Genomic DNA, 15803 nt, shown 5'->3' on the forward strand with positions numbered 1-15803 from the left:
ACAAGTCAAAAAAGAAGTGGAGACTGCACTGCACCGCAACTCTCCTAGGACCCAGCTCTGCCCTTCCACGCAGCACGATAGAGGGTGGACTGAAAGAGAAGGGGCAGGAACAGCCTGGTGGAAGGCTCCAAAGCGCTCGAGCATCGTCTCTGCCAGCCCTCCTTGTGCTGTGCACCGCGCCGGGTCGATGGCAGGGCACGCGGCGGTGCACCCGGCTGGATGACAGGGGAAGAAATCCGCAGCGGAGCAGAAGGAGATGGATGGATGGAATAAACCCTGGATGGAATAAAGCCTGGCCGTGGCTTCTCTCAGCGGCTGGGAGAGCCTCGAGAGGAAGGAGAGACCTCTGGTTTTTTAGAAACAGAGAAGGGAGGATGTACAGAGAAGGGGGATGTACAGAGAAGGGGGATGGTTTGGGTTTAGTTCCCCACCGGGGGGAAAGGAACAATGCAAAAACCTTTGTTTCTTTTTCCAAAAGTCACACACAAAAAAAAAGAAGCAGGCTCCGCTCCTGGAAACAGTCTCAGCAGGTGTTGGGTTACCTGGCTCTGAAACGATTCATGAGGCAAAGAAAGGCACGACAAGAAGCAGCGGCTGGGAGCAGGAGCCGGGGCACGTTCACGTTGGAAATAAGGTCCGCGTCTTTAACTGAGAGTGTTCTCGGCTGGCAGAACAAGCTGCCAAGAGCAGAGCCCTCTTTGTATCCAGGCGAAATCAAGAGCAGGAGCCTTTGTCAGAAAGATGCTTTCGTCAAACCAGGGGTGATCTGTCTCCATACAGCTGTAAGGCTGCGGAAATCTATAGCCTGCAACCTGCAGGAAACCAGATTACGTCATTTAACAGTCCCTTTTGGCCTTAAAATTCATCAGTCTAAGGCAGACCTCATGGAAACTCTGCAATTAAGGGGTGGACTCTTTGTTTCACTGAGACATGTAGGCCGTTAAGAGATGGGGGGGATTCCTGTTGTGTGTTTGGCAGGGATTGCTGTACCCCGAGCTCGGTCTGGGGCAATGCTCCATCCTCAGAAATGTTTCGTGGGTGGCCAAAAGGTTAGTGCCCAGGAGGGGAGAGGTATTAAAGGGTATCGGGGGGGGAAAGCTCCCCTCCAGGAACACACAGCATTTGAGGCCATGGAATAAAGCACCATCGTGGGCATGACACGCTCGTAATTGCAGCGCTTGTCACGGCCTCACCCCATAAATTAATGGGGTCGGTTAATTCCCCTCTAGGCACAGCCGTCCCTCCTCAAGCACGGCCTTGCGTCCACGGCTTCAAAGTTTACCCGAGGAGAAGCCCAGCCCTCCTGGAATGGGAGTGTAGGTCTGAACCCAGCTCAAACTCCAGCAGCGCTCCTCGCTGAAAGCGCCTTGGGGTTATCAAACAAGCGTCATTGCCAAGGTGGCCCTGCCTGGGGCTGCGGAGGAGAGATCAAAGGGCAGGACAACATCTGGTCCACACGAGCAGCTTTGTCGTGTCCAGGGAGTGCCACGAAAACGCGGCCCAGGTCTGGGAGCCTGCGTCCTCGCAAAGCAGGGAGGCTGAATGCAAAGGTGGTGCTGAGCCCAGACCGTGGGTGGAGGGGACAGAACAGCTCTGCACACGGCATAAAGCCCACCTGGGCTCTGTTTTTGCGTGGAACCTTGTTCTCTCACCTTTCTTCTCCTCCCTCCACGCATACCTGGGGGTGTCGAGAGCGCGTTGGGAGCTCCGTGCACTCAGCAAGCAAGGACAAGGGCTGGCAGGGTGGATGACAGAGCAGGAAGCAGACACACGAGTCTGGTCGGCTGTGGAGACTTGCCATGCCAACGAACGCTGATGAAACTCTAAAGAGAGAGTGAGAAAGTCCATCATGAGCCCTGCCAGCTCCAGCCAAAAGCAATCGGGGCAGCCATCAGTCCGCGGGGCTTTAAATCCTGACCTGAAACCACGCTGCCAGGCAGCTGCTGCCTGGGAAGGAGGGCGCTGAGATGGGGGCTCAGCCCCAGGAGCATCTGCCAGGCAAGAACTGGGAAATTGGGGCCAGGTTGAAGTGTGGGGAAGAGCTTAGGGGAAATGAAGGTTTGGGTTGGTGAAGAAGAGGAGCAGCAGAGGGCTAAGAAGGGTGGCAGGGACAGCCAAGACCCTGCAAGGGTCTCTCCAGTTCCATTAAACCGTAAGGAGCTGACACCCTTTTTTTTGTTGTTGTTTAAGAGGAATCGAGGTGTGATTGTGTTGTTTTTTCCAGGCAGACCTCCTCGCCCACCTCCTCTCAGCGATAAACAGGCATTATATATAAATCAGAGAGGCTTCTGCCAGCCCCGCTCTTTCCATTTAAAATATTTTAGGGAATTGCCTTGAGAGGGACAGAAACAGGGATAAAAGTGCGGGCAGTAAGGCAGGATTTACCTCAGCAGAGCACCCTGCTTCAAAAAAAATAAAATAAAATACAATCGTGTTTATTTCTCCCACAGGCCACACGCGTGCCTGCTGCAGGCCCCCAATGCTGTTCAATCCTCCTCCTTCAGGCTCGAGGCCTCTGGCCTCCTGCCAGCATGGACACAGCTGACCCTGTAACTGCTACGTGGATGTTTACTAAGGGCTAAGGTCCGGTCCTGCCTCTGCAAGCACTAAAAATAAAACTTTTCTGTGCTCTGGGCAGCAGGGCTGCCCCCGATAGCTTTAGGAGCATCCCCTCAGCCCAGGACGACCCCAAGCGCCCCTCAGGCAGGAGAACGGAGCCTGGGGGGAGCCTGCTGGGTGCTGGCTGTGATCCTACAGCCGGAGGGGACGGAGCTGGGCCGCCTGAGGGCTGACAGGGACGACCCCCATGGCTGCCAGCCCCACAGCCCCGCTCCCCTCACAGCGCCCCTGCGCCGCCCTAACATGGCCGCCGCCGCGCGGGCCACACTCAAGATGGCCGCCGCTCCGCGCTGGGGCGGGGCCGGGCTGGCTGCGCTCAGCGCGCCACGCTCAACATGGCCGCCGAGCCGCGACGCAGCGGCGTGCGGCTGGTATTGATGGACACAGCGAAAGACCAATCGGATTGCGAGAAGAGAGGGGAAGACCAATCACACTGCCAGAAGCGAGGGGGAGAACCAATCAGACCGCGGAGGCGGGCGGCGAATAGGGAGACGAAGCGGCGAGCGGGCAGGGTTGGGTGCGCCGCGCTGGCCCTGGCGTGGGGACAAGGACTGGGACAGGGACAAAGACAGGGACAGGAACAAAGACAAAGACAGGGACAGAGACAAAAAGAGGGACAAAGATAGGGACAAGGATAATGTGTTTTCCCTTCCACGCAGCAGGAGTGTCCCGTTTGCTCCTGCGCTGTACAAATGCCCGTTATGGCGGTCTCTGCCCTCCCCCGTCAGCACAAGCAGACATTTTCCCCACACAGCCCCGCCGCCTGCCGCCATCCCTCCTCCATCCTCCATCCCCCTGCGGCTCCCCCACCGCCGGGGTTTCGCCCTATAACGCCCCAAAAGGAAAGGGGACGGGCGGCGGAACGCGGGGCGGGGGCCGCGGGGTGCGGGGGGAGCGCTTTGGGCGGCGGACGCGGCTCTGTGGGGATGAGCGCGGCGGGGTGCAAGGTAACGGGGTGGGAGGTGAATTAGGTCGGAAATTGGGAGAAATGAGGAGACATTTCTTCTCAGAAAGGGCCGTCAGACGTTGGGACGGGTTGCCCAGGGAGGTGGTGGAGTCCCCGTCCCTGGGGGTGTTCAAGGCAAGGTTGGACGTGGTGCTTGGGGACATGGTTTGGTGGGTGACAGTGGTGGTAGGGGGGTGGTTGGGCCAGGTGATCCTGGAGGGCTTTTCCAACCCTAATGATTCTGTGACAGACCCAGATTCTGTTACTGGAGGTGGGTCTGGAGGTGTAGGGCCTCCCCACCCCTCCCTGGGAGCCCAGGGACCACCCCAGTGCCACAGGGTCCAGGACAGCTCCCAGCCCTGTCACCACCATCAGGGACCCTTCAGATCTCCGGTCCTCTCCACCCCGTATCTCTCTGGTGGCAAGGTGAGGATGTTAACCAGATGCAGCCCACCAGGGCTGTGGTGACAGCAGAGCAACGCTCCCTTTTTCGCTCTGCCATGGACGAGCTGCGTTGTCGCTGGTCCACGTGGAGCTGGGACGAGCACAAGGGTTGTTCGCGTGGCTGTTGTAGCCTGGAGACGTTGGGGCGGTGCGAGGGATGAGTGGGATCTGTAACCGCAGGGAGGAGGATCTCCTACCCCAACTCCTTCAAAGGAAGGTGAGGGGGGTGCGGGAGAAACTCGTTGTAGTCACCATCACCCTCCTCCTTTGTCACTTTCCTCTGTGTCGCGGTGGTGTTGTGGGGATCAGTAGCTGTGGGTGGATTGGGAGGTTTGTTGGCGCGTTCAGAGGGTTTGGGGTGTTGTTTCGAGGGGTATATTCTGGGAGGTGCCTCTGAAAATTCACTGAGTTTGCTTTGTGACTGCGGTGCAGGTGCTCTGCCTGAAGAAGGGAATGCTGCTAAAGCAGGTGTTTGCTCTTAGCAGGTGAGTGGTTTGAAATCAAATCTGTTAAATAAAACGCAGCATAAGGGGTTAAGAACACTCGATCGCTGCTACAGACTGGGTCAGAAGACATATATGATTTTTAAAAGTACTTTTTGATAAGGAAAGTTTTCTAATTGTGAAGGGAAGACTTTCAGCTGAAATCAGGGAGGTGAAACACCTCTAGGATGAGAACAGGAGAGAGTCTCTGGTAGCAGGATCTGATCTGTGGCTGATGGATTTGGGGCTTTGCTGAGGAGATTGGCCAGATATGTAGTGTTTCTATAGCTGTGTGAGATTGGAGTTTTAATGATTATCTTGTTTCCTACAGAGCAGCAACACCCCGAGAAAGCCGTCTGTGTGCTGCAGGTAAGGCTTCTCGCTAATCCAATGCAAGACAAACTTTATCTACACAAATATTTCACATTTGAGTGTTCACGTCTCCTTTTGATTTTTTTTTTGTCAGTCACGTTTTGGCTGGTTAAATAACCTGAGCATGTGCTGTTGCGCTTCCACCTATACCTTTTTTTTCCCTAACCTTTTCTCCTGTTTCCCCTTTCTTGGCTGGGCAGATGCTCCTGTTCGTGGGGTTACTCTGCAGGGTGGCACCAGCCAGCCCCTGTTGCTCTACTGCTGCCCAGGAAGTGAGTTATACCCACAGGAGGTTCCACTTTAACATTTGTTGAGCTGGTGGAGTCCTCTGTTTAAATTTGAAGTAGAATTTGATTTTGACATGGAGGCAAAGTGTAACCAAGTGGCTTAGATCCTTGGTGCTCAGTTTCTCTTTGCTGTTCTGAGCTTCGTTTATTAAAATGAAAGCTGTTGAGGGTTTCATTTTACTCTGGAGAAGGAAGTATAAATAAAAACTGATGCCATTTTGATTTGGCTTCCTAGCATATGAATATTTGAACAGGCTGGATTTAAAATTAAGCGGGCTCAGATCCATCATAACAACATCGCTGCTGTCATGTAAGCGGAGACAGATGTAACATTTCATTAGGATCCTCGCCATCCACTGGTGCTGACAAGCCTGCCTCTTTTTTTATTTTGTTTTGTTTGCTTGAGAATTTGCCTGGGAAATGAGTCGCTTTTAATCTCTACCTCCCTTACGGGTTGCTCACCGTAACCGACTGTGAATTGTAGCAAGCCCGATGGGATACACGAGCTGCTCGCGTGGGGTAGAGACCGCTGAAGCCTTGGTCTGCCTTTGCCTTCCCTCAAAGAACTAAGGACAAATTCTTGTCCCCAGAAAGGATTCTGGGCTTGTGAAGCACCCGTGGGTGTTTGTTCTAAGAAGGGATGTGTGCTGTTCGGCAGAAAACGTGTTTGCTCTGCTTTGATTTTAAGGTGGTGCCCTCGTGAGCTGCCACAGACAGTACAAATCCCGTCCTACACACGGCATTGGGAAGTATAAACATCTACTCCCAAAGGAGGTAGGCATAAAAACTCCCTTACTCTTCTTGCTTTCACAGACCCGTCTATTTACAGGCTGATTAAAACGTTGATATTATTAAATCCGTGGCTGGTGAACCGTATTAAAAAGGAGGCAGGTAACAGTTTGCTGCTACATCTCTCAGTAGAAACTGTTACAGCACATGAAGTACAGCGCTGCCCAAATACTTTCTTTTGTCCACTACGCTCCTGTTTAAATTAACGAGTAGCCTGGGAGTGGGGAATGTCTTCCTGATGGTGAAGTTGACAAACCAACTTCAAATCGTTGCCGAGCGTTGTGAGCGGCTCTTATTTGCATTTAAACTTTTTACATTCCCTGAAATTTGGAAGGAAGACAGGTTTTTTTTTTTTGCAAAATGAGGTAACGATAACTCATCCAGGGAGCCGCCTCGGAGGCGGGAGCTGAAATAAAAGCAGTTTGTTTTCTCACCTTTGGTTTCTCCTGGAAGAAGAAATTAATCATGGTAGGCACGTATTTTCTCTGTGACTTCTGTGGTTCTGCCATCCAAGAGCTGAGCTGCTCAACTTGGGAACATCTGCTAAGATAACGTCAGCCCCGTTTTATAGCTAGGGAAAGCGAGCACAGATGGGCTGTGATGTGTTCAGCATAGTTCAGCAAACCTTTGTCAGATGAGAGTAGTGCAGTCTCCTGTGTTTGGCAAGGGTTAATGTATTTTATTTCCAGCTGCATTCAGAAGGAGATGCTTTTTTTTTTTTTTTTTTTTTTCCCCTTAATACAGGTTCCAAAGAGGAAAAAGGATAAAGTACAGATGAAAGAGATAAATGCTGGGACCGAGTATGAGTACGGGGATGTCAATATCCAGATGACTTCCTATGATATGTGTCTCGTGGAGCGTTTTGCTCAGTATGTGCATAAACTCTGCAACCAGTTCTCCATCAGAGTGAGCGAAAGGTACAAAGAACGTGGCTCTGTGCGTTTGCCATCCCTTGCAATCGCGTTGCATTGTGAGGCTTGTAGACGATGATGCCTTGCAGTAAAGGGCACGAGATGATCTTTGTGATAGATTCCCACCTACAAATCCAAACCTCATGTCATCTGCCTGGTGTTCTCTGCTAGCTCTCTTGTTTGTCTGTGGAGTTTTTTTTATTTATGGCAGGCTGAAGCGGAACTGTTCAGGCACTGACTGAACAAATCTCAAGGAAGAAGTAGCTTCATTCCTCTGAGAAAAAAGCTTAAGCGTGGGGGTGCTGAGCCCAGGAACGCAGGCATAAATATCGCTGACTTCTGCTGCTGTTTTTTCGCTTTATAGCGTTTCATCCAGGCTCGTCCCTCTGCACATACATTGTGCAACGAGCAAGTGGTGCTAAACAAACCAGCGTGAGCTTGGGAAATCCACGGTGAAGGTTTTGGGAGAGCTACCCGCAACGTTAGCTCAGCAGCGGGTGCTTTAGTAAAGGATGCTTCAGTGGCACAGCAGATCTCTGAAGCAGGTGCACCCCTGATGGCAGCTTTGGTGGTTTGAGTGAGTTCTAAGAGTGTTATAGAGCTTCTTGGCTTCTGCAGTGCATCTGAGGAACTGTAGTCAGTGAGAGAGACACTATGTTGCTGTAAGGAAGTAAAAATACTAGTGGCAGTTACTTGAAATGTCCCCCTTCAAGTGTACCTCTGAGTATGAGCGGTGGTTCAGGCTTCGTGCTGGTTAAACCTATCAAAAAATCGTTTTTCGTCCTGTTCATCCACTTTGCTGAACTGTCGGACGTGGATCTGAAATCCGGAATTCACAGATCACTTGTTTGGGGTCTCTCTGTGCGCTAAAAGCTGAGACACGTCAGCAGCTCCTCTGTATCTATCAAGAAGGATACGCAGCAACTCTAAGGAAATTCTAACGCTGGCCGTGGTGATGTGCTTGAAAGGGAAAATCAGGGAAATCCCCCAGCCTCAGGCTACTGAAAGCACTCCCAGCGTGAAGTGTCTTTACCTCGCATCGTGCCTGTGCCCCCTGAGGCCGGACTTGATGTGCGAAGTTCAGCGTAGGCAGAAAGAAGTGATTTGTGCTTTAAAAGCCTCGCAGTCGGCGAGGCAAAATGGGGGAGAAGGAAATATTCTTCCGGGTGAAAAATTGGAGCAGGTGGAGATTGTGAGGTGGTGCTCGGAGTGGCGTGGGAGATCAGAAGCAGGTGTGGTGGTTCAGCCAGAAGTTTTGCTTTAAAGCTCCCCTTCAGTTATAAAGAAATCAAAAGTTCTCTTCCTGGGCTGATGTTTGTAGCTGAGAGAGGTTTCTTCTGGCTCTAGTGCTGCAAGCTTCTCCCTTATCTCTTTCCAGTAAAACCCCCAGCTTCTGCCAGTGCTTGATTTGCACGATACATTGTTTGCATAATTAATTTCTCATGAAAAGTTAATCTCCTTCCACATTCTCTGCTGCTGGAAGTTGATTCATTCCCGTGAGGTAGCGCCAGTCTCCCTGTCCTAAGCCCTGACCTGTGCTTCCCGCAGCTACGCCACGCCCACCAAAACCAACGAAGTGCTGTTCTTGGAAGAGCGAGGTTCCAAAATGCAGCTGGACGCGGTCCTTACTACCCACCAGAGGGTTATCCAGGTACGAGCTGGGCTTTGTTTCCAGTGCTGCGCTCCGTGTACAGCACCTCCCCTCTCAGGCTCTCACAATCCCATTGACAGGAGGAGTTAAGTCCCGAATTTGTGTCATTTGTGTGTAACTTGCGCGTAAATTGAAGCACGAAGAAGTCTAATTAGGTTTCTTGGTATTTCTACTCAGAAAGTAGAAGACAGAGAAGGGGTTCCTGGATTGTCTGCCTCAGCCAGATATATTACCTGTTTTGTGCAGAGTGCTTGACAGAAGGGGTAGAAAAATGACGTTTAAGGATGAACAGTTGGACAAACTAGATGAAATGGACAAATACTGCCAGCATCAGTTTCAGATTTGTGCAACTAATTGAGATGAGCATCTCTGCTAAATGATTCTTTCCTCCTGTATAGCGTGTTCCTTGCTCTGCCGAATTACATTCTAAACCTTGAGGCAGACTTTTTCTCTAGAGGGTCAGCGTGAGGTTAATGCTGGCGCTTGCAGGTTTGCCCTGGCAGCTTTTATTAGCCTCACCTGAAGTAAAGACGACCTTCGTGCGTGGTTAAGGCTCCCTGCGTCTACTTCCATGCATCTCTGCAACGTGGAAAAGGGGCTGGAAGTGTGCTTCCGCTGAGAGTGAACAGTGCAGTAGAGCCTGCGGGGGCGAAAGCTGTCACACAGCTGGAGGAGAGGGACAGGAAGCGTAGCAATCACGGAGGAGAGCCAGAACAAGAGCTCTGGGCTGTGCTGTGCGTGAGAGGTGAGCACGTGAAGCAGCCTGCTTCCGTAATGAAGTGGTTGACAGCCCTTGGCGCGTGCTGGAGTGGACTCTTCCCGTGCTGTTAGTAAAAAAAAAAACAAACAAAAAAAAACCAAGTCCGTTCTGCGTTTGGTGTTCTGCTCCCGCAGTACTTCATTTATCCTCTCAGGTCAGCGGGCTGAGTTCAACGTTTGCTCCAATACTTCTGGAAATCGTTCAGAGCAACCAGCCCGAAGGGGTCCATCTGCTAGTGAAAGAGGTATGTTTCGTTTTACTGACGCCTCCGCGTTTACGAAGCGGGTGTGATGCTTGGTGTGAATTCGCTCTGAAAAGCACGGGACCTGTTCCCGAGGCTGCCAGCGTCTGCTCTAGACTTACGGATACCCACGGTCTCCCAGAACCAGGCCCTCACTCGATCTATCAAAAACCGTTCCCTCTAACACTTGATGAGTTTTATTTCCCTTTTAGCCTTCTGGAATCAGTGCCGCAGAAGGCGCCTTCCCAGCCAGTCCCAGAGGTTTGTAGGGGATGGCAAGTTACAAGTTGTTTTCCTTCGCTCGTGCGGATTCCCTGCGAGTCAGAATCCCCAGCCACTTGTCTGGGAATCATCAGGAATTGCGTGGAGCAGTTGGTAGCAAAGCTGAGATGGGAAAGCCAAAAACTGCGCCCTGTTTTGAGGGAGTTCTGGAAGGGGTTCTGCTTGTTTTCTGCAGAAGGGGGGTTTTTTATTCAGGGAGTAGATTTTTGCAGCAGGAAAGGGAAAGCAGTACGCTAAATTCAAATGTGCAAACAGTTCCCTTCATTGGCCTTTGTAGCGTATTTAATTATTTCCATATCTGCAAAGCGGAGTATAGGAGGAGGTCTCTCGAGTCCAGCAATCTGCTTTGCTTTGGTCCCAGTCCCATCCCTGCTCTAGGACTGCCTCTTTTTTTTTTTAAATTTTGGCTGATGGCTTAGTCTCTGGAGGGAGAGCTGTGACATTGTGCCACTCGCAAAGTCATTGCGGTCTGCTGCAGGAAGCCCTTGGGAAAGACCCAAGCTGGCTCCGTGAGACTGGCAACGCAGAAGAGATTTGAGCTTCGGGATGCTCTTCTAAAATTCGGGAGAAAGAGGCAGGTCTGGACGTCTTCAGCTGACTTCTTGAGCACAACACCAGTGCTCTCTCTTCCAGAATGTAATTTCTCACTTGAAGAAAGCGTACTTTGCTTTGGTAGCTGCACTTAACGCAAGGTCAGCAGCTTGCCCCAGTTTTCTGTTTACCCTGTGGTAAATTTTGGTGTGGCAAATGCGCCTCCTCACCTCAGCAGCCCTGCAGCAGGTAGCTGGGTGAGGAGGAACCGACAAGGCTGAACTGCCGAGCGGCCGCGCGGTGACGACGCACGGCCTGGTGCTTGCCAGGAAGGGGTCCCGCTTGCTTCAGTTGGCTTTCTTTCATTTTGCTCTTCATCGATTCCTCTTTAGGAGAGGGTTGATCTTCCTTTTGACTTGAAAAAGTAATCAAGGTGATCTTGATCTGCTTGGTTTTCACCTCCCTCCACAGCACACAGAAGCTGACTTCAAGAGCCGGTTGAAGGCCCGACCCGAACTTGAGGAGCTGCTAGCGCAGATGAGCTGAGAGGAGGAAGAACACTCCGTCCGTCCCTTTCAGAGCCATCCCTGGGAACGCCGTGCTTCTCCTCTCCAGCTGCTCGAGCCTCCAGAAGGTGGCTTTACGAGCGCTGTATTGATAAATTTGTGACTTAAAAGAAATTTCCCCTGTCCTCAAGCATCCCGTCTCAATAAAAAGCAATACATGTGTTTATAACCGTCTGGTTTTTTTTCTCTGGGGGAATGGGGTCCACAGTGAAATGTTTCACTTTTCTCAGTTCTTCTGTTTTGTTTTTTTTTCTGCATGTTTTGCTTTTGGTTTGTGAACGTTTCTGCAGGTTTAAGCCTGCAGAAATCGCTAGGTCATTGTGCTAACCTGCACTGCTTGCTGAGGCAAATCTCTGCTCAAATTCAGAATCGAAGGCTTAAACCTCAAGGCTTAGAGATCTAGCGTTGGAGAACTGGTTGTCTTTTGTCAGTCAAAAAGGTGGCAGCCAGCAGGGACTTTGCTACGAGGAGGAGCCCCTGTCCTCCCAGCCCAAACAGACTCCTGCAACCACTCTCCTGTTGCTGCAAGCAAATTCTCCCGGATGCTACTGATGTGGAAGGGACCATCCTGCTCTTTACTGCAGCTGAAGGCTGGAACATTGTGTTATTCTCGTACAGCTGCTTCAATCAGAGCTTTGCCAACGTGAATGGAGCCTCAGAGCCCTGGGAGGGTCGGGGCTGATCATCCCCGAGCAGCTGAACAATCACTGAGTAACAGCAAAAAGCCTCAGAGGGCAGAGGCAGGAAGGTTGGAGCCGTTTGGCAGGCAGCGTACGCAAAATCGCTCCTCCGTTTCTGATTTGCCTTTCACGCCACAAAGGATGCGTTTTCCCTTGGATCTCTGAAGTCAGTCTTCTTTTTACAACAGCCGTTTGGAAGGGGAGAAATTGGTGTGCCTCGAAAGGACCAAGTGCAAAGCAGTCTGAGGAATTTCCCAGGATGGTGCCTCTTGTCCACGCTTGGGCAGGGAGGGCAAGTAAGATCCAAGTCTGATTCCCTTCTTGTGTTCGTTTTGTGCAAGGGAACCTTCTCGTGTATTAGGGGGAGATGTGCCGCTGTTGTGAAGGCAGAATTAGGCCGAGTTCACAGGTTTTCAGACCTGTAAACTCGACCTCATTCTTATAATGAGCACGCGTGTGAAAATCAGGCTGCTTTCACCAGGAGCTTCCTGGTGTTGAGGATCTCAGCCCTGCAGCAGCAGGAAAGCCCGAGCGTTTTATTCTGACCGTGTCTAGGCTCCAACGCAGGGAGCGAGACCGCGCCAGCGCTGCTCTCCCAGCGCCCCAGCTGCTGCGGGAGCTGCCGGCAGGTTCGGGAAGCCGAGACGAAAGCTGTTCGCAGAGCCGCAGCCCGACAGCTCTGCGCCCCCACAGGAATACTGATCAGCCCTGCCACGCTGCTGGAATTCAACAAGGGACCGCCCGGCTCCTTGCCCTAGCTCAGCACCAGCAGGGCGGAGGGACGCAGGACCGAGGTTGTCCCGAATTTGGCTGGGCTGTTCGGCCGGGTATTGCCATCCTATAAAACCCAGAGCCCACCAACAGGTCACAGCACCCAGGTTTTTGCTCCTTTCCTTGTGTTTTTAATCGTGAAAGCCAGTGGTGAAGGCTGTTTTTAGTCAGGCTGAGATCTGATCATGCCATCTTTTGGGTAAGTATGTTATAAACAAGTCTGAGCCCTGACTTGATGGATAGTAAGAGGAAGCTAAGAAAATATAGGATTTTTTGATGCATTTCATTGGGAAATGAGCAATTTCCCTGCTGTATCTGGGGACGTCTGATGAGAACAGAAATCTCCAGAAGCAGATGAAGGCAGTGCCTTCCTGCCTCCAGCAGCACCGCTCTCAAGACCAGCTTCACTAAGGTTTCTTGACCAGGAATGAAAAGCTTCCCCCAGTTTTGGGGTTTGGGCTGCTGAAATGCAGCCACTCTGCAGCCCCCTCCCTGGGAAGCAGCCTGGGAAGCTCCCCCGGGGACAAAGCTGGGGGCACACTTCCCCTTTCAAGATAATAGGGGAAGATTTGAGTCTGTTTTTACAGCTTCTGGGCCTCGAGGTGGTGTTATGCGGGGCTGAGGCCACCGAGCTCCTGCTGCTGTGCCAGGAGGAACGAGGGAAAGCTCGTGGCCCCAGGAGAGCCTCCAACCCCTTCCCTCCTGCGGCTTCCCAGACGGTAGCACCCCCCAAATCCCTGTCCCACAGTACACGAGGTTATCGCCGCCAGGAACAGCTTCAGGAACGTGCAGAGGAGGGAAAACCACAGCAGGGCAGCGCCAAACCCCTGTGTGGCCTGGTGTGAACCCGCCATTTTGGGATGTTTTGGGCTGCGAAGCACCCTGCTGCCTCGTTGCCGGCCACCCCGGAGCGAGTGCTTTGAGTAAATCTTTGAGTAAAAGTCCTGTGAGGAGCGGCTGAGGGACCTGGGGGGGTTTGGGCTGGGGAAGAGGAGGCTCAGGGCAGACCTTATTGCTCTCTGCAACTGCCTGAAAGGAAGGGGTGGGGAGCTGGGGGTCGGCCTCTGCTCACAGGTAACCACTGATAGGACCAGAGGGAACGGCCTCAAGTTGTGCCGGGGGAGGTTCAGGCTGGAAATGAGGAGACATTTCTTCTCAGCAAGAGCGGTCAGGCGTTGGGACGGGTTGCCCAGGGAGGTGGTGGGGTCCCCGTCCCTGGGGGTGTTCAAGGCAAGGTTGGACGTGGTGCTTGGGGACATGGTTTGGTGGGTGACAGTGGTGGTAGGGGGGTGGTTGGACCAGGTGATCCTGGGGGGCTTTTCCAACCCTAATGATTCTGGGACTCTGTAAATCTGCATCGCACCCCCAATTTCAGCCCTGCATCGCCACGACCTCCTCCGCGCCCGAGCAGTGCAGAACGACACGAGCCGGGAGGATGAACGACACCAAAATTTAATTTCCTGGCCTAAAATCAAACGCGGATTTAACCACGACAGCAACCCGCTTAACAAAAAATAATAGAAAAAACGTCGAATAGCACAGCCTGCGTCTTTGGGGTGCCCCACCTGGGGGTGGTGCCGGTGCCCGGTGGGGGATCCCCAGGGGGGTTTTAGCCCTTGGGGGGGGCTCTCAGTCCCCCGGGGGTGAGCGTTGGGGCTGCTCGGGGTTCGGCTCCTCGGGGCGCGGGCGCTGCCGCCGGGCCATGCAGTGCCTCAAGGCCTGGACGTGGGGCTGGCAGCGCCGCCAGTCGCGCTGCTCCGCCATGCACTCCTGCAGCGCCCAGTGCTGCGCCGTGCAGCCCGTCCGCGCGATCATCGCGTCCACGGGGTCCTCGCCTTCCTCCTCCTCCTCCTCTTCTTTCTCCTTTTCGGACCCGCGGCGGCTCCAGGAGTGTCCGGGCTTCGCCATCGCCCCGCTGCTGGAGGTGGGCTGGGGGTGGTGGAGGGGGGGTTGGGTGTCGGGGTGCTGCCTCCCCCGTGAGAGCCCTGCCTTTTGGGGGCACTCACCCAGCACCCTGCCATCACCCCGCCTATGGGTGCTCAGCACCCCTCAGGGCACCCGGCAGCCCCTCCATCCTCATGGGTGCCCGGCACCCCCCATGCACCCCCTCAGGGCATCCAGCACCCACGATGCACCCATAGGTGTCCAGCACCCCCTATGCACCCCCCATGCACCCATGGGTGCCCAGCACCCCCCAGGGCACCCAGCACTGTCCCCATGCACCCATGGGCACCCAGCATTCCCCATACACCCACGGGTGCCCAACATCCCCCCAGGGCACCCAGCACCCCCTATACACCCATGGGTGCCCAGCACCCCCCTGTGCACCACCTAGGGCGCCCAGCACCCTCCATGCACCCATGGGTGTCCAGCACCCCCCATGCACCCTGTCAGGGCACCCGGCACCCGTAATGCACCCATAGGTGTCCAGCAGCCCCCATGCACCCCCCAAGGCGCCCACCACCCCCCAGGGCACCCATGGGTGCCCAGCACCCCCCGGGCACCCAACACCCCCCAGGGCACCCATGGGTGCCGAGCACTCCCCCAGGGCACTCAGCACCCTCAAGGGCACCCATGGGTGCCCAGCACCCCCCAGGCCACCCAGCACCCCCCTGTGCACCACCTAGGGTACCCAGCACCCCCCATGCACCCATGGCTTCCCAGTACCCCCCAGGGCACCCAGCACCCTCTGTATCCCCACGGGTTCCCGGCACCCCGCTGTGCACCACTTAGGGTGCCCAGCACCCCCCATGCACCCATGGGTGCCCAGCACCCCCCAGGGCACCCAGTACCCCCCAGGGCACCCAGCACCGTCCCCATACACCCACGGGTGCCCAGCACCCCTCCAGGGCACCCAGCACCCTCCAGGGCACCCAGCACCCCAAGGGCACCCATGGGTGCCCAGCACCCCCCAGGGCACCCAGTACCCCCCAGGGCACCCAGCACCGTCCCCATACACCCACGGGTGCCCAGCACCCCCCCAGGGCACCCAGCACCCTCCAGGGCACCCAGCACCCCAAGGGCACCCATGGGTGCCCAGCACCCCCCAGGGCACCCAGTACCCCCCAGGGCACCCAGCACCGTCCCCATACACCCACGGGTGCCCAGCACCCCCCCAGGGCACCCAGCACCCTCCAGGGCACCCAGCACCCCAAGGGCACCCATGGGTGCTCAGCACCCCCCAGGGCACCCAGCACCCCCCATACACCCATGGGTGCCCAGCACCCTCCCCCATGCACCCATAGGTTCCCACCACCCCCCAGGGCACCCATGCAGTCCCCGTGGGTGCTCAGCGTCCCCCCGAGCTCCTCACCCCCCCCCCCCCCCATGGGTGCTCAGCACCTCCCCCACCCATGGGTGCCCCCCCCTCCGCACCCGAGCCAGCGCGGCGCGGCCCCTTTAAGTCCCGCTTCCGGGTTGCACCGCCGGGGGCGGGGCTCCGCCGCGGGGGAGGGGAGGGGCGCGCGCTGA

The 15803-nt window shown here is 54.6% G+C and overlaps 2 protein-coding genes across 4 annotated transcripts; one reads left to right on the forward strand and one right to left on the reverse strand.

The window, feature by feature from the left end:
- Positions 1-3493: 3493 nt before the first annotated feature.
- On the forward strand, positions 3494-11050 carry MRPL48 (mitochondrial ribosomal protein L48). Of its 3 annotated transcripts, none has more exons than XM_035570380.2 (8): positions 3494-3566; positions 4442-4494; positions 4823-4860; positions 5839-5924; positions 6684-6856; positions 8399-8501; positions 9416-9505; positions 10787-11050. In XM_035570380.2, exons 1-8 carry the CDS (start codon positions 3546-3548, stop codon positions 10859-10861), a joined length of 639 nt encoding a protein of 212 aa, XP_035426273.1. In that variant the 5' UTR covers positions 3494-3545; the 3' UTR covers positions 10862-11050. The 3 variants fall into 3 exon arrangements, with proteins under 3 accessions (XP_035426273.1, XP_035426272.1, XP_035426269.1); XM_035570379.1 differs by having other exon boundaries at positions 3533-4226; XM_035570376.2 differs by lacking the exon at positions 3494-3566 and adding an exon at positions 3713-3991.
- Positions 11051-13768: 2718 nt separating this feature from the next.
- LOC118260252 (cytochrome c oxidase assembly factor 4 homolog, mitochondrial) lies at positions 13769-15784 on the reverse strand. The gene is made up of 2 exons (XM_035570386.2): positions 15708-15784; positions 13769-14261 (listed from the first exon to the last, which is right to left on the reverse strand). The coding sequence occupies exon 2, from the start codon at positions 14238-14240 to the stop codon at positions 13962-13964; it is 279 nt and encodes a 92-aa protein (XP_035426279.1). The 5' UTR covers positions 14241-14261; positions 15708-15784; the 3' UTR covers positions 13769-13961.
- Positions 15785-15803: the final 19 nt, after the last annotated feature.

This window comes from Cygnus atratus, chromosome 1 (genome assembly GCF_013377495.2).
Source record: "Cygnus atratus isolate AKBS03 ecotype Queensland, Australia chromosome 1, CAtr_DNAZoo_HiC_assembly, whole genome shotgun sequence".
In the NCBI taxonomy this organism is placed as follows: domain Eukaryota; kingdom Metazoa; phylum Chordata; class Aves; order Anseriformes; family Anatidae; genus Cygnus; species Cygnus atratus.